Below are 25,073 nucleotides of genomic sequence, written 5' to 3' on the forward strand. Positions count from 1 at the left end.
TGACAGGAGAAAACCTATTGAAAGAGATTTTATTGAGAAAATACTAAACACTAGATCTCATAGTGAATATTGCTTGCATAATATAGGTATACAGGTATAATACGAGAAATAATAGGAGAAATGAATCAACATTAGTTTCTTTGAATCGAAAATCTGTAATTTTAAGAATGATCAATTCTTTTAATTTATTTTTATCAGTACAGAAGCACGAATTTTAGAGTTTGACAAACATTATTTGTAGTATTTGTGACGATATATCTATTTTGAGACTAAAAATGTTTGGTATTAATTTGACATGGAATTATTAATCCGATACTATTTTATTTTATCATTATGTTTTACTGTATTGTTTCAGTAAGTAGGTTACGTTGTATGCAATATTTGTTTATTTTTGCCTGATAAAGTGCTGTATTTTTGCCGTTAGGCAGTTCATGGTACAGAAATAAACATTATTATTATTATTATGAAAAGCAATCCTTACTGTTTGTGCACTCAACATATGGGTTTCCTTGATATCCTGGAGAGCACGAGCACATTGATTGGTGATTTTGGGATTTGCATTGAGCGTTAATACCACAATAATCCACACGACATGCTTCCATACATGTTCCTCTTACGCACTTGTGAGTGTCTACACAGTCTCCGTCCAATGTGCACTCAGGCCGAGGTTGAGCTAGAAATGAAAATTATATTACATTTATTGCCTATAAACAATCAGAAATTACTATTAGTTCATTACAGTAATATAGTATCATTTTGCTTTCTTAGATGTTATATTCAATTGATGTTATAGGACAGCTGCTTGTTATTCTTGTTCACTAAAGGAAATTCATTTTATACAAATACACTCTGATAACATTATATATATAAAAACATATTAATATTATAAAATATTTTCAATAAAATTATAAAATATTGTTTGAAATACTCTCCTGAACAGAACTTAAGTGCAAAATCGTCACTGCGGGCATTAAACATTTATTGACTCAAGCTTTTTACGATTCTAGAGAGTACTGGAAGCAGCGTGCGATAATCCAAATTTTCTGAGGAATACTAAGTTCTTAATTCACTATACACAAGAAGTAGAAATTGTTCCAAAGAAAGTGTCAATTAACAGCAAATATCACGATCTGGGATTTTATTAATAACTGTATTACCAAATGGTATTTATTTTTATAGTTATAAAAATTATATAAAAATAGCTCAAACGAAAGTTCTATATTGTGCATCTATACGTATTTATTTAACTTTTCTGATCAATAAATAAATACCTTTCTTGACACTTTTGTACTTATTTAGGCTTACTTTCCATTATTAGTACTCCTTAACAGAACACAAATCAGCTAGGTAGCAATGTGCATTGTGTATGAGTTTGACTTCCGGTAGTGAATCAGAACTTTAGAATTGGTTTTAAATACTTAAAGCCTGAAAGCCTAGACATTCAGATTATACAGACAATTAAACAATAATTGAAAATACGTGCATTAAAATTACTACTAACCAATTGGTCTGCACTGTCCGTTGTTATCTGTGATGGTATCTGGAGGACATTCGCACATGACCGTTCGAAGAGGCAGTGTATCAATGACACGACATGTTTGATCAGGTGAGCATGGCTGTGATATGGCACAAGGATTCTGACAGCGTTCATTGATACAACCATGACTAGACGGGCAATCTGCGTCCTGAGTACACTCCGGCTTCTTCTCTTCAATAGGTCCTATACAAAACCACAAGTATGAAATAAACGCACTCTACAGACAGTGAAAGAATGCAAGAGATGCATGCAAAGGAAAATAAAAAGGAATGCAACAGGAAAAATAAAAAAAATGATGTATATACAAGTAAAGTGTAGATTTTTTTTTTTTACAAAAGAAAGATTCTAAAGGATGATTCATTTTGTTTCTTATCCAAAATTTGATAATTACTCGCTTTATTATAACTTAATAATGTTTTATTCTGATGATATCATAAATTAAATATTTGTTAGTAAATATTTTTTCAGCAGATCAGGTATTGCTGATATATAAACTTTAAGTTTTAATTTATCATTAGCCTTTATTTTGCTCTCTGTTACTGTTTTCTTCTAGCTGCTGAATCCAAATTTCTAGACATTTGGTCAATTTAATATTTTAAATTGTTCTTATTTTTTACAAGATGGATTCTAAAATGACTAACCCAAGAAATGCAATATTGCAGTTGTGTATAAAATGAACATATAGTTTTAATTGTTCCTTTAGTAACTTTTAGAGCCAATAAATGCCCTATAGAAATTGTATATTGGGTAGAAATTCCAGAGGAACATTTTAGTCTTCTCTCTGCTATAGTGCATGTATATCAGTACATCAGTTCTATACTTATTAGTTATGTATAATTTTCTTTAGCATGCAGTGACAAAAAAGTCTCAAAATTTTAGTATGTTCACAACAATGTTTTGTAAAACAAACATAAGATGTTAAAAAGTGCATATCATAAAACTTTCACACGCATAATGAATTTAGAGTTATTGTGAGATTCAATATTAGGTCTTCAGATTACACTAAATTTTATATTAGAGTCCTGATAACTTTATCTAGGGTAAAAAATTCTAGCTTATATTTTGGGTATGTAGTAACAATATCAAATGCCTTTTCCAATGTCAGAAATTAATATTTCTCTAATACTTGTCCAATCATCTTCTTTTAAGTCGGAGTTTAACATTTACTGAACACTAAGTGAACGTTCTGTAATATCACCATAATAAGAAAAGAGATGGACACAGAAGAATTTATTGTTTCAACTAAGTTAAGAAAGATAAATCCGTAATTTTTACGAAATAGATTGTTTTAGCTACCACCGTATTGGATGAAGGATTTATTGAAAGTTATTAACTATAAAAGATTGCAGAGAGTATACACATATAAAATGTCATTGTAGTTGAGACCTTAGGATGGAAAAAAAGCACCAAATCTGATTTTTAGAGGTGAGATTATTTTGTGTAATTCAACAGTAAATAAAGAAGCTGTACAGTTTACAGAAACACACACAAAGTAATATGAAAAGAACTCCGTTGCTAGATAAGTATTTGTAAGTGGAAGTAACTTTCTAAAAAAAATATTTTTTAAAAGAAAGAAATGAAGTTTATGCAAATTAGAATAGCGTCAGCTAAGCGATTTTCAACTTTTGTCACCCAGTTCACGAAATACAGATCTAATTTCAAATGCTGGGTGCATCCTTATAATCTACAGATAAAATTAATACATACCACGTATTAGTTTTCATTTGTAAGATTCTACTAAATTATTACAATATACTCCAGTAATTTATGTAATTACATGTTTAGAATTACATGACTTTATGTAATTATGTGACTTTATGACTTTATGTAATTAGTTACATGTTTAGAAATGCATGTATAGATAATTTACTAATACTTTATAAATTTAAATTTAAAAATTCATATTTTAGCTTTTCTAAGTGTACCTAGTGCCCAGTTTAGCAGAAAACGGTTCTTTCGATTCGAGTAGAAGTCAATACTCATATCGAAAACTGTACAGCGTTTCCTGTTATCTCTTACCATGATTGCTCTGATCTTGTCGGTAGACGGACTGATGAACTAAGTTGTTTGATAAAACTTTCCAAATTCATGTACAGAAGTTTAAAAGTATAAAATGAAGTTGTTTACTACCAAGAATAGTAAGAAACTTGAACATGGCGAGTTTTCATTATGATTATTTGCGACCGAATAGTTGACAAATATATCCTTATATCATCTTCCAGCTTTAGTAACTATTACCGATTCGAATATTTGATTTTGTTCATTGCAGAAAAAGCGGACAAAAGCAATTGTTATCATATTCTTGTGCTAAACCAGTTGAAAATCGTAGCTTTAGCTTACATAAGACTATGTTTCAGATAGCTATGTACATAAAAAATACAAATACTTTACCAGTGCATTGATTGTATGGATTTCCAGTATATCCTGGTGGGCACGAACACTGCGGTTGGTGATTTTTACCCACGCATGTGGCAGAAGGAGCACAAGTGTCATGCTCACATACTGGTCGACACAGCCGGTTCAGTCGATCACAAGCTTCGTGGTCAGCACAATCCTCGTTGTATTGACACTGGACTGATATACACGAAATTTGAGGATTTCCTTGCATTCCTGCTGGACAGTAGCACTGGGATTCATGAGCCTGGACCCTACACTCAGCGCCACGACCACATTGGGTGGTTCCATAAGTACATGGATTCAAACAATTTTGGTTGATACATGCTTTGTCGAATGGACAATCACTGTCGACGGTACACTCAGCTATAAGAATAATAGCACATTAGTATTAACATAATTTTTTTTAGATTGCCGTGTGTTAGTGGTGAGTACTGTAATGAAACTATCACATTTCAAAAAATCACCTCCCAGTAACTTCAATTAAACGTGCAGAAATGCTGTATATTTGAACTTATTAATTCTCCTATACAGTTTCTGCCCAAATAAACCTATCGAATAAAAAACAAACATTTAAAAAGTAAATAAAAGAATGAAAATTTTGTTAATGGTTGGTTAGAAGGGAGAAGGTATTTTCTTTGTTTGTCAAGAAATTTAAAAAATATTTCCGCTAATGCAATGCTTGTATGTGCAGCATATGCGCACAACACACATTTAATACTTTCCCCAAAGTACTCACGCTTGTAACATTGAACTTGTGGGTTTCCGCCCCAGCCTTCAGGACAACTGCATACTGGATGATGTTGGTCAGTTTTGCATATAGCGTTTCCTCCACATGGGTTCCTGAGGACACAAGGATCCTGACAAAGTTGATTAGTGCAAGCCTTGTTGTTCGGGCATTCAGAATCTGCTGTGCATTCAGGCTTCGACGAAACCACTGCAAAAGGCAAATATTTCAATCAAAATATATGTGAATGTAATATGTTTACAAAATTACAAATACTTATACATTCAAATTTAATAACATGCTAATACAGGGATGCAAATAAGCAACAAAATATTATTAACTCAAGAAAAAAGCCACTAGCCCACATCCCACAATAGAAATCATTTACTTGCCTTCGGTATGTTATTAAATACTCGCCTGCACCTATGAACCACTCGCCCCGGGCGAATGGGCGAGTGGTTATTTGCATCCCTGTGCTATTATAAGGCGCCTAATTATTGGTATAATAGGATTAAAACATCAATACTCTTCGGTTCTACGTCGAATATAATGAACCAGAGCAAATATTAACTTAATTTTTACTGTACTTTCACAAAAGACAAAATAACATGAACAAAATAACGAAAATCATTACATACGACTAAATAAAATAAGCATTCTGTATGTAACTAAAGGAAATTTATATTTTCTTCCAATTACATTCTCAAAAATACGTAAGATAATTTATTCTTCGAGATTTCAATTATATGTGTTCTTTTTTTAAAAAAAAATAAAATCTACACCTTCTCCTAAATTCGAGACAGCACATGAAGGCCACACAGGTCATGTGGAAGTAAGGTTACACAGTTCCTCATACTTTGCAAAATATAAAAGATTAGTCAGTCTCATAATCCGGTTAACTGTATCTGAGGTTTCCCTAGCTACGAAAGTTTCGTACTCATTTCCAAAAGATGGATAAATCCCTGAATTGCATTGGAACGATGCTAGAATGAGAAACACATTTCGATTTACAGAGAATCGAATTCGGACAGTCCGGTTGATAGGTGGACGACCGACTACGTCACCACGGATCAAGATGTATGTTTAGAAAAGTATTTCTCTTGGAAATACTACGTATGTGTACTGTTTTAATATTATAATGATAGCTTTCATTGCATCTGTAACAAGTAGCAATGTTTTAAAAGAACATTAATTATATTAGTAGTATTAAGAAACTAGAATTTTTTAAGTAACTTTCAGGAGTTTACGAAGTAGTTCTCCCCGCTAAGGGCGAATTTTCATTCAAGCGTTCGTTGCTTGCGATTTCTATGTGTAGCCAACATAAAGTTGTGTTACATGTAGAGCCGTACTTAAACAACTTTCTCAATTGACTATTCAGCCACAGTAAAGAACACAACGGACGCTTGCATGAAAATCCGCCTTTAGTCATTGATCTTCATTGTAAGAAAAAAGTAATACGTAAACATTCATACACAGTTCATACGTAGAATTCAGAAGCTTACTAGATATATCATAATATGATAGTTTTACCAGATGAACTTGTTATCATTTCTTCATTATTTAAATTATGTAGATTGAGTGAAGTTGTATAAGAAATTCAATTCTACTTACAAATTGTCGACCATTTTTCCTGCTTATTATATGATATAGAATTAATAAGTATGATTATTTAGATTCTACTCATTGCTATAACTCTTCTTTTAATTCTTTCAAATATATTTATGAAAATAGCTTTACTAACACGAATCAATTATCAAATGTTCAATATATGATATTTTACAGATTTTTTTTCTTGTTACGGGAAGTGCTAAATTTATCTGGGAAAAGAATAGTTGAAAAATGTATGTGAAAGGCAATTGCATTTAAAATAAATGTTTGTAAATTTTAGAATGACCTGAAAAACATATGATTAGACTCCTATATCTACATAATTACTCTTAAATTAGGTTTAAATTATTCGCAAGAGTTTCATCTAAAGCGATACATTGTCTATATGTTTGGTAGAATACTATTCAGATCCAAAGTGCGATTGGGCGTAAAGATTGTTATTACTACTAATGCAATAAATAAATCAATATTATTAATATGTTACTTTTATTTTGAACCTGATGCGGTTTTAAAGTTTATCTTTAAAACAAGAAAACATAACAATTTTTTTCCAGCAAGTACAAAAAGAGCTTCTTATAAATATCTATCTTTACGCCCGATCTGTTGACAACATAATGTTTTAAGAGAACAAAAGTGACAACTACCTGGTACACACTGAACAGTTGGTTGGCCTGTGGTGCCAGTTGGGCACACACAGTATGGGTGATGATCATATGGTTTACATAAAGCACTGGTAGGGCAAGGATTCGCAACATGGCATGGATTCTGGCATCTATGATCTAGGCAGGAGCTAATGCTGTTACAATCAGAATCCACTGAACACTTGATCCCTGGTCGAGGGTGAACTGCTAGCACAACATGCATTTAGTTAAATTATTAGAGAGAGGTTAAATAATAGAACTAGTAATGTATTATTTGAAGAAGCAGCATAAAATGTGCATTTACTTTATACTTGTTATGCTTTAACCCATTTAAGCTGTGAATATCGTCTTTGTTTAAGCCAAAGCAAAGCGGAAATAATTTTCCCCATAAAATGACAAAAAAGAATATAGTTTTAGAGCTGAGTTGAGTTGATTTTGAGTTTAACGTCCTGTTCAGCAGCGAGGCTGTATGAGACGTAGATCTACTGATTAGTGTGGAATCCAAACCACATGAGCTCCCGCCGGGAATCGAACCCGGGTCTCCCACGCCAAAGGCGTGTACGCTAACCACTCAGCTACGAAAGAGCTCCAATACAGTTTTAAAATATAGTAATTTTTTACACAGAATATTATAGGTGTTTATTCAGAGAAATATGCATCAATCATCCATAATACTATGATAGCTTTCCGTTTAGAACTGGATGATTTCATTGCTTGTTAGTTTCAATTCATTTCAAATCCCTAGAACGTAAGCTTATGTGAAAGCAGAAAGTTTGAGGGGGGGAAATTTATAATTTAATTTGATCCTGCATTTAACCTGATATAACCAACGAAAAATAATGTAAAACATATCACTATTCCATTTGATCAAAAACTAACGAACCTATTTTCTTCATCATCAGATGGAAAATGTAAAACATTTGATGAAGCATTTTGAAGAACATCATTTTATGCTGCTTAAGAAGTTTAATATTGGTTAAAAAAGGATAATGAAAGATTTAGATAAATACTATATAACACATAACAAAAGATTTAATACATGCAGTTAGTACATGTATATTTTTCTTTTAAAGAGACATGCACATTAGAATTATTAGAACCTTTAAAGTAAAGATTTAGTTTTCTCATCACATAAATCTACATTTCTAATGTTAGATTCTATAAACTAAGCTTTTAGTATTTGATTTTAGATTTAGAGATTATGCTTTTAATTTAAGCTTTAGGTTACTTTAAAGTTTATAGTAGTACAAACATGCGTAACTGTAATTTTCTATGTTACATATTAATTAATATCATCGTGCAAATTAATAAAGATATCAAGCTTTCAAAAAAAATATTATTTTGTTAGAAGATGAATTAGTTGTAAGAAATAATTAGCATTTGAATTCCTGGAGGAGTGTATTGTACAGAAACTTTCTTTTGTGTGTAATTTTTCACTTACCCTCATAGCAGTTCACAAATGGGTCACCGCTAAGACCTGGTGGACATCGGCACTGTGCTCGGTGATTGAATACTTGGCACTCAGCATTTGCAGCACAAGGATTGGAAGCAGAACAAGGATTAACACATTGCCGGTTAATACAAGATTCAGTGCTTGGGCATTCGTCATTGCTTCTGCAACCAGCAGGAGTTTCCGGAGCTAAAAATGCAAAAGTAGTATTTTAATAGAGACTCTACAAAGGAACAAGAATCAGGCAACACGAAATCACAGATAGGAAATATATCCTCAATCTACTGGATCTAACAATGCGCTACAATTTTCTTGTTTTAAATCATGCAACATGCAAGAAAGAAATAAACAAAATCTATAAGAAACATGTGTTGCTGTTTTGTTAATTTTCTTATTTTTTTCTTTCTTTTGATTAATGGTTTGACGTAAAAATGGTTGCTTAAATCATAATAATATTAAATCCACTTGCTGCTTGTTTTGGTACCTGAAAAGATACAATAAAAATATGTAACTTCCTTTATCTTTTTAAAAAAAATATACAAACTACTTTACTAAAACAGGATTTCATAAATATTTCATGGCATAGCAAGATGTTAATACATGCATTTATTATAATTAGCATTAATAATGTTAACTATGGAGAATACAGATAATATTATTTATTTTATAAATTGCGAAATATAATTTATACATATATACACACAATTGGTTGTATGGTTTCATATAATGCATGATTTTAGTAGTTATCTGAATTATTACTTTGAACGTGATTTTATTTTTTATTACAGTACCTAACACTATTTTCAAGAAGTGAATCGAAGATTTTCCTGAATTATCCAACGTTTTCCTGAGTTATATCCAAGATTTTCCTGAGTTATATCCAACGTTTATTAAAATTGATGTTGACACTTTATAATATAGAGCTGAAACTTAAGAAAATGCAGTCTTAGTGTCTTCATGGTAATGTTTATTTCTTTGTTATTTAAATTTATACAAATTAACATATTTTGTGGAAGAGATGTAGTTAAAAGGGTATACTCATTGTAGAAGTTCATACAAAGACCTAAAAGTTTTTTGACTTATTTTGTAAAACAGACTACGAATAAAAAATCTCAGAAAATCAATTGTTAACGTTTCTTTACAAATTGAATGAGAAGAATGCGAAAGACAAGAAAATATAACTTTTTAAAGAAAAAATTAAATAATAAAATTTTTCCGAGCGAGATTTTAATCTCTATGTATGAAAGTGAAAGTCATCATGTTTGTGACTTCGTAGCGCTTGCCCTACCGATCTCGATCATATTTTCAACATAGATGAGGTTGAATGTTTTTGATCATTTCACTTTGACGGTGCAACTTAAGGGAGGGATATATATATATGTGTGTATGTGTGATCGAAAATGTCGAATTAGTGCCGAATCCATATTTTTCAGGGTCGCTGAGAAGAACAGTGACACTTCCGATGCCGTTTAAATCCAAATTCAGCCTCACAACTTGGGGGAGGGGAAGGGGGAGGGGGATAAATATAAAATTGACCTAAAATGATCGATATTAGTATGGAGTCCACAGTTTTCGGGGTCGCTGAGATGAATAGTGACACTTCCGATCGCATTTAAATCCAAATTCAGCCCACAATAGTAATATTTAATTTTTATTTATATATATTACTTATTATTTTCTGATTTTTCATTAACATATTACTATTTTTCTTGTTTTAATTCAGCGAAGTGGGTAACTGACGCCAGTTAATAGATAAGGTAAACTCCATTCAAAAGTTCTACTTGTACCTTTAAAAATACTACTACTTTTTTCGCAAACAAGAAAGACTATAGACTATATTCAGAAGAAATAGACTAAAACGAGTGTTGAAAGTTGTTGGGTAGGTGAAAATGGCTTTAGAATTTATGAGCCTACCTTGTGGTAAAGCTAGAGTAGTCTGTGGTGGATTGTTTATGTCAGCATCACATAGCAGATATGGATTTGAATTATATTAAAGTATTATGAAAGAGTCGATATTATATCTTGCATCATGGGGTCTATGTATATTTGAATATTGTTATATTGGAATTCATATGTAAAATTAAGAAAAATATTAAAATAACTAGAACCTTTGATTAATACCAATCTCCAGATAGTTGAAGTTAAGTATTATTCAGCCTATTAGAATAATGACTGAAGATTGCAAAGTGGCTTGGCAACTAGATATTATAGAAGAGTGTAGCTTAATATTATGAGTACAAAGCACAGCTATTGCAATTATATGATTTGTTTTTAAAAGACAACAAAAGTTTCAATACAAAATATTTTTTAACCCAGTTTTAAAAATAATTTCTCAGAATCTTCCCACTGTAAAGTCAGATCTTGTCTTGTTTTTATTAAATTCCTTGTCACTCTATTTTGCAACGAAGATATTGTCACAGCAATTATTTTCGGGATTGAAAAAAATGGCAGTAAAAATAAGTCAGACTATGAATAAATTAGAACCTTGTGCTGTTCTATGAGACATTAACTAAAGCGATTACAGTAGAAATGATCTGAGATACATATATCTCGGATACAGGAAAATTTAGTAATGGATCTTTTTAAGGAAGTATTCTACTATCGTCAGAGATAGAACGAATATATGTGGATTGCTAGGAATTGAATTTTCCTCTTCAGCGCAACGACTATATGCAACATAGATTTATAATTTAATGTGGGTTCTACATCACGTGTGTTCTAACCAGTGAATCGAACTGAGAACTTATGGAAGTTAATAAAAGTGAAATAATTGCCGAAAACTATTAACTTCAGGAAAACGGAAGTGTTCCAAGAAAACCCACGGAGTCGAGTTTTGTGCACAATACCGGCCATTTGGACCAAGATCAAAGCTATGCTCAAACTATAAAAGTTCTCTAAGCCACTGTACTCCCCTGCCCAAGATATATACTTAAGCAGATAACTTGTAAGAGCTATATCTTCGATACACTTCTCTGTAAGTGATTACGCTAAGAAATCTTTCTTAACTACAATTTTTAAGATGACATTCAAGTTAATGAACTAATATTTAATGAATAAGCAACTAATTGTAACAACTAAGAAGCAAAGCGCCTATTTCTTTAGGTTTAAAAAGCGAATGCATAAACATAGAAAAAAAAATCATTTTTACACATTGAATACTAAGTAAGCATGCCATAAATTTGCAACGCAGAACAAAACCTGCATTAATAAAGTTTGCATATGCTTTATGGTTAATTTCATTTGAATTAAAATACAAATACATCTTTATGTTTAGTTATGGTTTATAAATATTAAATATTTTAATATCCCCTGAGCATGCATTGCTTTGTGCTAACATAGAATATTAATGAGTCGTTCATACCTAGCCTACATTCTACATCTGCATCGCCAACATATCCTGGTCGACATATGCACATCATTGTTCTGAGAGGCAGGGTGTCCACAACTGTACATTCAGCGTTTGTGCCACAAGGAGTGGTTTCTCTGCATGGGTTCTTACATTCTCCGCTAAAGCATGCCAATTTACTTGGACAGTCGGCATCCATCTTACACTGTGGTTGCACCACAACTGGCACTGCAATAAAATGAGTTTTCAAATTATTTTAACCATTATCTAAGAGTTACTCTACCTATGTACACTTTCGATGTAAAAACAAATGTAATTGCTGTGACATTCAGACTATAATAATAATACTCATCTGATATGTCTAACGTAAAACATACATATTTCCTCATAGTCTTAATTTTCCTTATATATTTCCTCATAGTCTTATTTTTTCTTTCTTTTTGTTACTGTCTTTTGAATGAATCGAAGACTGAATTGTAATTTTTTTTTAAACCTGTCAATAGTTTCGTTCTTTTTAGGTTATGGGCAATTAAGCTAAAAATTTCTGAATCCACATTCAGTAGTTTTATACAATGAATTGAATTAGTGAATAAATACATACTTTCTTCTAAATGCTATTCAGTGACGTAACTAGGGGGGGGGGGAAGCTAACGAGAAAAATATTTGTTTTCATTATAAGGCAAGGAAAGGACTTTTAGCAAACTACAGATCATTAAAAAAAATACCTCATAAACTTAACAGGACAACAACGACTCACCAACCATGGGATCATATCCATAGAGCATAAGTTAGCTTCAAAACTATCTTTTGAGACATTGTAAAAACCTTTGCAGTCAAAAGAGCTCGCGAAGTTAAATTTTAGTTCCAGGTTTTGTGTTTTCATTTAACTTACATTGATTTAAGAGATTTGTAAAATGTCCGAGTATAATACTCGAGAAAACAGCTTAACTGTTTGTCACAATTAAATATTATATTCTAAAGCAACAGACTGTTGATTCATTCTACACACATACACATCCCAATATAATTCCAAAAAACATTGTGATTTGCAGTTATTATAAGATTATAAGAATATGTCAAGTATGCTACTCTCAAATTATTTGGCAATTTACAAGGCAAAAGTATGTTTAAACTCATTTTCAAACAATGCTCAAATAAATTCTTTCCTGTATGCTGACAAGTATGTAAATTTTTGGAATGGGAATGACATTGAACAATCAAAAGCAAAAACACTTCTTCAGTCTTTGATTTGCTTCTATCGATAACTTCGAAATAAATTGACGAATTCGTATCAAGTTTTCTTGACATAGGAAGAAGGTGTTTACGCTCTGTACGTTATCGAAAACTGTATTCAACTTTGTCAATTTATTCCGAAGTTAGAAGCAAATCTGGCGATGTGGATAATACTTTGCATAACATTGTACGAAAATTGAGATAGTGTAATAATTTGAGCTGGTAGCAGCATTTATTATTAGCAGGAATACATGTTTTTCTTTAACATTAAAGAGCATAATGTGCAAATAAAAGGAAAATATGAAATAAACTTGTAATAAAGTTATGCTAGTAAAGGGAGGAAATAACCGATTTTATGTAACTCCAATTTCTCTTTAATGTTTAAGTGTGAATTCATTGATGCTCAAAAAGTGAAGTGGCTGGGCACTGTCTTCAAGACTGATAGAAAGTATGCTGTCCAGGAAGCGGACTAAGTAGCGTACTGATTCATACATCATTATAATAAATCGGAGATTCGGGTTTGACTCTCGCTCCAGTCGTGTATTTTTTCACTCTTTGTGTAGTGTAATGTTGTTTATCATTTTCGCTATACGATAAAAAAGAAAAAAAAAGAAAAAAGAAACTTACGAGAGCCTTTCGAATAAAATATTCGATATCAGTGAGTATATTAGTTGAATGAAGTAACGCACGAAGTTTAAAGAATAGTTAAAATATACTAAAGTGTTATGCCAGCAAAACGTTGACACTAAATATATTCTTATAATAGTTCGAACATTTAAAATATAATCTATAGTTAAGACTGTAACTATACATTTACATACCGATTTCACAGTTCACACTTGGGTTGCCATTGTAGCCAGGTGGGCATCTACATTGTGGTCTGTGGTTGAACACAGTGCACTGGGCATTTGGCGCACACTCACATGGATCTTGACATCTCTCATTTCTACAAGCCAAGTGCGTTGGACATTCCTGATCTGTTGTACATTCAGGCCTCTCGCATCGAACTTGAGGATTACCACGGTAGTTGTCTGGGCAGTAGCATTGAGCTCTGTGGTTGAACACTTGACATAAAGCATTTGTTCCACATTGAGTGTAGCTGCAGGGGTTCTCACATTGTTTATTGACGCAAGCTTCAGTTGGTGGACACTCTGAGTCAGATCGACAACCAACTGTAAGTAAAAAAAATTACAAAATAAATTAGTTTAAGATATACATATTTATTTGCTAAAATATTTATAAACAACCCAGCACTAATTTAAAGTATTAAAAAGTTGTTGGACACTTTGTTAGGATTTTCGTAAGTAAATCAGCACAATTTGAATTCTTTTTATGCAAAGTATGTTTTAGAAACTTAACACAATAAACTCTTGAATACTATGGAGTGATATAACTAAAACTAGCTAAAACTAGCTGAACCTGTGCTCTTTACACAGCGCATCATTCACGTATGAGCATGAATCTCCTTATCATTCCTCACAACATCTCTACATGTTCCTTTACAGACACAAGTGAAAGACGTCTTGATAAAAATCGGCAAGGGGTACCATAAAGAGGAGATTTTTTTTCAATATCTCGCACCATTTGCAAGATTAAGCCTACTTCCGGATGGAGTTTCTAATTCATGTATGATCAGTGTTTTCTTTCTTCTTGCATGCAGTATGTAATAAGCAAATACATTACATACATAATTAATTATAATGTCAGTAATATAGGGCTTTCATTGGGCAAAGCACTCCAAGCAATAAAGATTCATTTTAGACTGAAGAAATCATTATCCTTCGTTTTTCATTATCATTTGGCCATGAAACAAACACCTGAGAGATATAAACCCATCTATACAAATATGTTATTTTGGAATGTATTTATCATAGAAAATGCTTTACTTTTTTTAAAATTTCAACACTTCCAGTGTACCCTAAAATGTAATAAAGAAATAACGGCCATGTTTTTTTTAAATATTCAATTAGAACTACACAATCTACACAAAATTTTGAATCGACCATTGAAAACGGCACGTTTCTAGCACTTGTAGTTTTCGAGATCTCATTGTCGAAAGGATTGGAGACAAACATATACACTTTTCTTGGAGACAAACATATAAACCTAGTATTTTAACATATAGATAAGCAGCAACAAGAAAATTTTCAAACTGATTATTGCATTTTTAAGAGAGAAAATTTCCTTAAATATTATCGATTGTTCTATGCAAAACAATGAATTAAAATCTGTCATAAAATAAATGTCTGTTTTTTTTTTTTAGGTAAAAATTAACACATTGTACTCACTTTCATAACATCTACTCTGTGGGTTTCCAGTGTATCCGTCTCTACAAGTACACAATGGTCTGTGTAACTGCACTCTACATTCAGCATTCGGTGCACATGAATTTGGATTTTCGCGACAAGGATCCTGGCATTTTTGATTGATGCATGCCTTATCATTTGTGCAGTCAGAATTTTCAGTACATTCTGGTCTGGGAACTATATAAAAAAGAAGAAACAAATTTAGAATTAACGTACCAAAATTATGTTAATAATTTTGTATTAATTTTAATTTCTTAATTTTACTATGTATGAAGAAACTATTGTTATTATAATATTCCAGATATGTTGCGTAAATTCTTTATATCCAGTTCATTTCTTCATTGCGCTACAAGTTTCTTACATTATCTGCAGAAACACCTTTAATCCATAGTTTAAACTTATATTTTAATAGTGACCATCTCCTACATTTATACAATGTAATTATAGTAAATGCTTTAATTTTTGTGCATCTAAAAATTTCGGCAAACACAAAGAACAAGAGACAACATAAAGAGACATTGGATTCATCTTCTCACACAAATTCTTGAAATTTGTAATAAAATTAGAAGCAGTTGATGTAAACATTCTAATAGTGACCTCTGATCAAAAGAAAAGTCCTTTCGCAGATGATATTAGCAACTAAAATTAACCAAAATTCTCTGATACATAACTTCGGTCAAAAGATATATTTGCTAACTCATCTTAGATTTTAATCACTCAAGAATTATAGTAGTAACAATAACTATTCTTACCTTCTTGAGGCTGTAGTCTACATTCCACTCGAGCCTGTCCAATATATCCCGGTGGACATGAGCACACGGGATTGTGATTTACTACTTGACAGATGGCATTGATACCACAAGCATCAACGCAAGGATCTCGACATTTTTGGTTGAAACAGGCCTTATCTCGGGTACAATCTTGGTTGATAACACACTCAGGGTAAGTGCAAGCAGCAACTCCATTTACAACACGACACTGACCATTCACTCCACATGGGGATGGGTTGCATGGATCCTGTGGTTCAGCTAATTTAAAAGAAATAGAAGATAGTATTAATTAACTTTCCTTGAGTGTGATATAACACATGTTCTCACAGTCATTGATAGCTCAATTCTATAACATATTCTTCTCTCTCCAAAAGTTTGTATTGGTACTCCTAAGGCAGCAGATTTATTTTTATTTACTTTAGTTTCTGTTTTCATTTTATAAAGCATTTCTTTTCTGAAGATAATTTTTTTTTCGTTCCGTTTAAATATTACTAAATGACTAGATGTAAATAAATGATAAATAATTAATCTTCTTCCTAAATGTAGTTTCTGAATTCAATGCTTCATTAGTTGATATAAAAAAATGGAATGTACGTATAGAATAAATGGAAAATTAATTCAAATACATATAAATAGTGTTTTTTCATCCATTCTATACCCACAATTTATTTTGTTACCTTTTTCCTTTAAAATGTTGCCAGTAATACAGCAACATTTTGATATCTAATTAAGAGTTAAATTCAGAAAATACATTTTGGCGCAAGATTTGAACGGAATGCTTTGTTCTTTCAAGAAAGGAAATGCAAAGTATAAAGCCTAATAGTTTATTCATGTTTTGCATTTAGTCTCGTCTTTCCACGAACTTTCCTTTGTGATTATGCTTTATTACACACTGCTATATTTATATTTGATTACTTTACGATAAGGACTTTATATAATAGACTTTATATAATACTTTCCATATTCTAACAAATAATGCAATATTATTATGTGCACTCGATATATATCATTTTATGTGAACTAAAACTCCAAACAAAATTATAAGTGTTAGGATTTCTGTTCTTTTTGGTTTTACTAAACGTTTCATGAGATCAATTTTTATTCAGAGTAATAAAATAGACGATTCGGTAAAAAAAAAAAAAAAAAAGTTAATTTATTCCATACTTTGAACATAGGAACTCGCTTCTGTTAATCTTATCTATTGCAATGATCTGTCCAAGCAGATGAATAAAAAATTCAACGTAGCATAACATCAAAAGCGACTTCTCTTATTTAAATAAGAAAAAAGAAAAAGAAAAGGCTTGGCAAGGTGAGTGTAGGGGGCGCCGTATCTTACTTCGCCCCGGACGCCGAAATTTATAGCTACGGCTCTGTACTTAACTCATGGAACGTTTTACGTTTAGTTTTAGGGTTTCTTCTTTGTTAAATGATTTATAGAAGATCCGCGTTCGATTCCTAGAAAGAGTTTATGTAGTTCAAATTACAAATTGGGAAAAAGCTCTAAATGAAGCACAAAACTAATGTGTAATTTTATTTTGAGAATATTATTTCGGTTTGCAATTGTGATATACCCTGTGTTTAAAGAGTTGAACATTTTTTAAAACTAATTTTGTATTACTCACTCTTCATATGCTTCGTATCATAGAGATAATACGCGAAATAATTATTTTCTTTCTTTCTTTCTTTCTTTCTTTTTCTTTCTTTTTTCTTTTTTTCTTTTTATTTTTGTAAACGTTTCAATACTGATTCAAATTTGACAAGTACGTGTCCTCAAAAACTACATATTTTTTGTGTCTATTTGTATCTTATTTATAGAATATTATTACTAGAACAGTAATTAATTTCATATGCCAAGCCAGTAAGACTACTAAGTCCATTCTGTTTTGAAATAAATATGTTTACTTTCTACAAAAGTGCCATCATATTTTGAATTGAATGAAGTAAATATCTAAATCCGCAATTAAAGATCAATACTGACCAAGTGGTATAATTCTCAGATATATTATCAAGATATAGATCTTAAATTCTCTTTTGAAAAACTTACAAAGACAAACAATAATATATTTTTAAAAAATATTTAATGCAGACATACAAGATCAGCAGAGTTAATCAGCTGTGAACATGTTCTTTTATATTGACTTTCTGCAAGCCGCGTTTACCAGATTCTAATATTATTGCGTTTGATAATGGACAGAACTCGAAGTACTACACAGCAGGCTTTTGCGAACTTCAATATATGTATATATCCATATGACAACGATCTGATCTCCTATGTTGTTTATCATGAATCAGTTTTTACTTTTAACATTCAAGAAAGTAATTAAAAGCGAATAATTCCTTACCTGGAAGTTCTTTACATTCAACAAATGGATCCCCACTTGTTGGTGGTGGACAGCTACAGATTGGACTATGATTGACCACATGACATTCAGCACGGTAACCACATACTCCAGGGCACGGATCGACACATTTGTTGTTAATGCAAGCTTTATTTCGTGGACAATCGGAGCTTAGGACACACTCTGGTTTACATCCATACGCAGGGTCCCCTTGGTACTCAGGTAAACATTCACACAGTGCATTGCCACCTGAAGCTGTACAGCGAGTATTAGGACCACAAGGCGATGGATTACAGGGATCTCGTGGTTCCGCTGTGATAAAGAAATGAAATAATAATAATAAGTTGAAATAATAATATACATTTAATACAGTAAAGTTAATACTACATATGAAATTAAGCAAAATTAATTTATATTCACATACAATACATTTCCCATTGTTCCCTATGTGTCATCAAATGTATAAAAACTTGTGTACATAATAATATTATTACGTAAGTTAATAACATGGTTTAAAATGAATGAATCTGTGACTCTTTAATGTAATAATTAGAGACAGGATACTTGGGTACTAAAAATATGGAAAATAGGCAGGTAAAGCCACTGATAATTCAAAGAAGTAGGTAGTAACACAGACACTAAAATCTAAGCCGAAATAGTGAAGACAAAAATTCAGTGCCACAAAAATACTGAAATTAAGGCATAAATGGTGTTCAGATTATTTAAAAACAAATTTGCAAACGATAGTCAGTATTTTAAAGCATGAAGCATTAAATTCTTGACTCACATAGCTAATAAATAAATTACTTGTAGCATTTTATCAGTAGTGCGAAGTTTCTCAACACTATACACAACAGCCCGATAAATTAGTCACTTTAAAATGAGTATATAAATTATTGAGTATGTTTAATTTATTTTAACAGTGGTCACATAGAATCTAATTGCACTTTATTCATTTATTATGGTGAATCTGACATAGATATAAGTTGGTATCTTTTGTTAAAATTATTAGTAGGCGAATGAGAGGATGATTCAAAGGGGAAAATAAACACTCTCCACACGTTTCGGAACAACAAGCTAGTTCCGTCTTCAATGGTAAGGTAACAGAGATAAAAGCGGACGAGAGAGAAAAAAAGGTGTAGAAGAAGGAATACATAACACAGAGTGAATAAATATAACGTAAAGAAAGCTAAAATACCACGAGCAGAGCACAGTGCAAAAGAATGAGCTTGGTTGAATGAAACGCGATGTCTATGGTACGTCATTATTGCGAGATCCAAAATATTATCAATGTTGCCAAAATCCAGACCTAAAGCTGATTTATATTTGTGAATAAAGAATGATTCTTTAATCTCCCGTTGTTTCTTTGCTTTTTTCTGAACTTATCACATTAACCTGCTTTTTATTGTGTGTATGTTGTTTTAAGTGAAGCGCAAATCCCGACATGCCCTCAACTTGTGACTTTTTTGATTGTCTAATATGTTCTTTTATTCGGGTGTTAATATTGCGTTTCTTTTGACCTATATGTGAGTAGTCACATTCACATTGAACACGATAAATACCTGACTTATTTAGTGGATCAACAAAATAACTTTTAAATCTGGTAGTTTTTCTAAACTTTTCGGGGGGATACTAGAAGCAGATATGTTATGCTTAGCAAGAATACTTTGAATTTTTGTCGATAATGGTGGATAGTAAAGAATTCCTATTTATGTTTTTGCTTCTTTGGAAATAACTATTTTAGGGGCTTGCACCGATCTGCGTATTTGATTAAAGCACTTTTATAAGGTACGCAATTTATACCTTTTCTTTTTTTGATTCTAGGGGGCGCGGTGGCTCAGTGGTAGAGCGTTCGCATCCGGTGCTTGGGGTCCCTGGTTCGATCCCAGCTCGCGCCGTGTGGACTTTGTGGTGGACAAACACCGTGCTTGTGGTGGGTTTTCTCGGGGTTCTCCCGTTTCCTCCCACTTTCTTCATTCCATCATTTCACTCATTTCTCATTATCACCGTCTCCTTTAGCCTAACCGGCATAACCGTGGGACGTTAAACTTAAAGATTTTTTTAATTCTAATTGATATAAAAACTGTATTTCGTCCTTAAGATCATTTGAACGATCACAAATTAATAATGACCTACGAAAGATATTTTTACAAATATTGGCCTTGTATAGTGGTGGATGGGCTGACTGCTGATGTATATAAGTAGTGCCCGCAGTAGGTTTTCGACATAATCTTGTTATAAATTTGTTGTGTGAACGAGTAATCAGTAAATCTAAAAATGGAAGACAGTTATCGGATTCACGCTCAAGGGTGAACTTCAGCCTAGGATGTTGATTGTTGTTCAAATATTTGTAAAAGTGTGTTTTCATCACGTACAAGTAGTAAAATGTCATCGGCATAATGGTAATATTTACTATACTTAATGTGTCCTGCTGTAAAATAGAAATTTCAATCTGATTTAAAACAATATTGGACAACATCGGGGATAGTCTGTTGCCCATGGTTAAACCATCATTCTGAAAAACGTAATAATTTTCAAATTGAAATACATTGGTTGTTAAACAAATTTCAAGCAATTGTAATAAAAAAATAGTTTCTTAGGCAGATGCACCATTTTGTAATAACCAAGATCGTGTACTGTTAACAGTAGGTTCCAATGGTATAGGCGGATACATATCAACAACATCTATGGATGCAAGTAAAATGGCATTAGCATTTACAAGTGATGATTGTAATCATTAAGTTTCTTGCATAACCATTTGGATAGTAAGTAAGCTGGATGGTTGAAACCTGATATGATCGGACGAAGGGGAATGTCGGGCTTGTGCACCTTCGGAAGGGCATAAATAATGATATGACTAGATACATGTATTTTTATCTTGTCTTTTTCAGTCAGTTAATAATGGAGAAGAACTAATTGTCGACTGTACCATTTTTAGGACCTTTGGCAATGGATTACACGGATGTGAAACAAAATTGCATTTTCTGCTATTTCCAATATACCAGAAGTATATTTCTGTTTCGACATAATTACATATTGATTTCCTATGTTAACCTTTAAACACCAGATTTCATGCTTATTAAGAAATTTTCTAAATTGTGTAATAAGCCCTTATACATAGCCTGATTTTGAATATAGACATGTTTTTCTATGTGAGTGTAAAAATTGTTGCTAAATATTCATTTCTAATAGATTGTGAGGAATTAATAAGGTGTAATCAGGTGTAAAGTCAACAGCTCTTTTAACAGAACAAATGATCTCTTCTAATGGAATGAAAAGCGGAAGATAACTAAATTTTAAACCTAAGCTAAAAATCTGATAAAATTTCTCAGTTATGTCAAGAGATTATCAGTAAGATTAACAAACAATTCTATGGGAGAGGGGGGTCTAAGTCTATTTTTGTTGGTTTGCGTTTATCGATAACAAGGATACCACCCAAACGAGTATTTTTTTATTGATGTTATATTTACGTTATCCTTTACGTTATATTTATTCATTCTGTGGTATGTATTCTTTTCTACACCTTTTCTTCTCCCATCCTTTTTTATTGTTGTTACCTTACCATTGAAGTAGGAACTAGCTTAGTGTTCCGAGACATGTGGAGAGTGTTTATTTTCCCCACGGGAGGATTTATTGGTAAGTAACCAATCTTTTGTTGATTAGTATTTTTTGTTTTTAAATTTTCTAAATCTTTCTTGAAATAAAAGATCTATGGAGTTATTTCAATGAGAATGAGCAATAGTTATCATTTAAATAATAACGTAGGCAATGTAGAGTGAAGTATGCAAAATACATTTTGCTTAAATTGAAGCAAAGATCCCCGAAATGGAATTTAGAAAGTTCATTTTTTATTATATTTCTAATATTAAGAAATATGCATTTTGCCTGACATCCGGTCTGCAATAACTTTGAACAAATATTCATACATCTGATAATCTCTGGAGATTTACGTAAAATATGGTGTGTAATAATATTATAAGTATTAAAAATGTGTTGGATGAATAGAAGTCGATTCTACGGTACTTTGTTTCATATATAGATGGAGGCAGTGGTGTTAAATATAAAATATTATTAAAAATCACAACTACTTTCATGTTTGTCCCAGAATAATGTTATGATCTTCTTCTTCTTCTTCTTATTATTATTATTATTATTATTATTATTATTATTATTATTATTATTATTATTATTATTATTATTATTATTATTATTATTATTATTATTATTATTATTATTATTATTATTATTATTATTATTATTATTATTATTATTATTCGCCCTCTAACATATCTCCGCAGAACATTCAGCGCACATACAAAACTTACATCTACACCGGGAGGTACTAATACCAATATTATATAGATCTTCGTGCCAAGCTTCATTTAATGAGTAGGGGCGGAACGTAATTTCAGAATGAAAGCAAAACCTTCTTCTAATTGATGTATGTCTGAATCAATAGAGCTAGTGCTACGACTATTAGTTATTTGTGTATTCTTCATTTCCTACTATTTATAGTTACCTATTGCGCTTGTATCATAGAAACACGAAATGAACACTTGCCGTGCTGGGATCAGTTCAGGCATGAAAACAATTTTTACGAAAGACTCTGACAAGAATTCTTGTTGCCTAAAGTTTAAGTTATGCTATTTAGTGTAATTAGAGAACTGCACTAACCTTTTGGTGGTGGAATTGGTTCACATAGTCTGAAAGCATCTCCACTCATTCCTTCTGGACAGCTGCAGATTGGGATGTGATTAGAAACAGTACAAACAGCATTCACTCCACATGTGCCTGGACAAGGATCTTGGCATTTGTTGTTAATACAAGCTCTATTCATAGGACAATCAGAGCTAACAAGACATTCTGGTCTGCAACCTTCATAGGGGTTTCCATAGTATTCTGGGATACATTCACATACTGCATATGTATTTTCAACTCGGCATCTGGCATTTGGACCACATGGTGATGGGTAACATGGATTTGTAGGGGTCGTCGGTGTTGGTTCCACCTCTGTAGGATAAAAAGGAAATCTTATATTAGATCATTGCTAATTTCATCAGCTACATAGAAGCCAATTTCTAATATATTGGTATTAGTAAATGCTTTAGTTACAGATAAAATTATATATCAAAAACAGTAGTATATCTTAGATGTAGCTTAAATACGTAGTTAAATATACAATTGAAAAGAAAAAAGTTTGCACGAATTTATTTATTTTTATGAAATTACACTTAATAAAAGTAACACAAATGTAACTGATTTTCTTTTTACAATTTTTTCAAAGATCTAAGAAATTAATACGGTAGGTAAGATTAGATGATCTCCATCATCCAAATGTTTTTAATCATTCATTGTTTAATTAACACTGATAATACTTGTGAATTATTTATAAAATTGATTTAAATAAACTGAAATCAGGAATTTCAATAGACTACAGTACAGACGACTGTTTCTCCGTACTGTTATAGTTGCTTCAAGTATGAATTAAAGAAAATCAAATTAATTATATATAAAAATACACTTATTGGATTCTACTGCTCATCGAATCTATTAGATAACTACATGTTTATTATTATATCATATATAACAACCATTGGTAAATTTCAAGTACATCTTTATTGATAATAGGGGTCGCGATGGCTCAGTGGTTAAAGTGTTCACCTCTGGTGCATGGGGTCCTTGGTTCGATCCCAGCTCACGTCAAATAAGCTTTGTGGTGGACAAACATCGTGTGTGGGGGTTTTCTCGGGGTTCTCCCGTTTCCTCCCACTTTCTTAATTTTAGCATTTCATTCATTTCTTATCATCACCGTCTCCTTTCGCCCTAACGGCATAACCGTGGAACGTAAAATTTAAAGATCTCATTTCATTATTTATTGATAATATTACGACTAAAACGCAAGTATCAAGAAATTACATCGAAAATACGTTGTGTTTCGCCTTCATTTTTCGGAATTTTCTTGTTTGTTCGTTTTATAGATTTTGTAGATAGAAACCTTTTAGAAAATAGTTTTAACAATTTGTATAAGTATTGCTTTTTCCTACCTCTAACAAATTATACGAAAGAGCAGTTAATCAAAATGACTCGGAGATAGCAAAACTCTTTTTAAAACTCATATGGGTTGGCAGTCAAGTTTGTTAAGAATAAGTCGCTACTAGTTACAAATCCATTTGTTTATTTTAAAAGAAATCAAAAAGGATATATTATGATTTTTAACATTAGCATTGCTTTCTATGAGAGAAAGCGATCAATAATTGTATAGATTTCTAAAACCAAACCACTTGGCTTGACAGCCCATTTGAGGACCAGAGCCACTCCAACGCCATCTGTTAGCGACGAGCTGAACTACTACCAGCCTAGCGACGAGTACGTGGTCAGCACGCTGAGTAGCTCTGTCATTAACCGGCGTATTGGGAGCTTTCTAGATCTAGTGTCTGTCACGTCTTTCATTCACATGATTCCCCAGTTTGCCTCACGACGCTGGGAAGTACCGGCCGGGAATAAAACTCGGGACCACGCGGACGTGAGTCCAACGTTCTAACCATTATACTATGGTGATATTGATAACAAAAACATTTTTAGGCTTAATTTCTGATTTTCTAGCGTCTTCCAAGTAATATTAAAAGTAATTTATTAAGTTTTATTATTGTTTTTTTGTTTGCTCTTGTTGTTGAAGTTAATTCTGAAATATAATTTTTACTAATTCTTTTCTGTACGATTAT

At 32.0% G+C, this 25,073-nt stretch overlaps 1 protein-coding gene across 17 annotated transcripts in view; it reads right to left on the minus strand.

Moving 5' to 3' along the window:
- LOC145694577 (uncharacterized) overlaps positions 1 to 25,073 on the minus strand; it is a 554,274-nt gene that overhangs the window by 28,567 nt on the left and 500,634 nt on the right. For 16 of the 17 annotated variants that reach the window (XM_081770921.1, XM_081770922.1, XM_081770930.1 and 13 more), the window contains 11 exons: positions 23,026 to 23,361; positions 18,355 to 18,663; positions 15,995 to 16,270; positions 15,225 to 15,419; positions 13,758 to 14,108; positions 11,719 to 11,931; positions 8,349 to 8,546; positions 4,671 to 4,868; positions 3,929 to 4,297; positions 1,502 to 1,720; positions 482 to 673 (listed from right to left, as the gene is read on the minus strand). In XM_081770921.1, coding sequence (XP_081627047.1) covers positions 482 to 673; positions 1,502 to 1,720; positions 3,929 to 4,297; positions 4,671 to 4,868; positions 8,349 to 8,546; positions 11,719 to 11,931; positions 13,758 to 14,108; positions 15,225 to 15,419; positions 15,995 to 16,270; positions 18,355 to 18,663; positions 23,026 to 23,361 — 2,856 coding nt within the window. The remainder of the gene's footprint in view (positions 1 to 481; positions 674 to 1,501; positions 1,721 to 3,928; positions 4,298 to 4,670; positions 4,869 to 8,348; positions 8,547 to 11,718; positions 11,932 to 13,757; positions 14,109 to 15,224; positions 15,420 to 15,994; positions 16,271 to 18,354; positions 18,664 to 23,025; positions 23,362 to 25,073) is intronic. The other variant, XM_081770931.1, reaches the window with a different exon arrangement.

Source organism: Thermobia domestica, chromosome 9 (genome assembly GCF_964235325.1).
Source record: "Thermobia domestica chromosome 9, izTheDome1.hap1.1, whole genome shotgun sequence".
Classification (NCBI taxonomy): Eukaryota; Metazoa; Arthropoda; class Insecta; order Zygentoma; family Lepismatidae; genus Thermobia; species Thermobia domestica.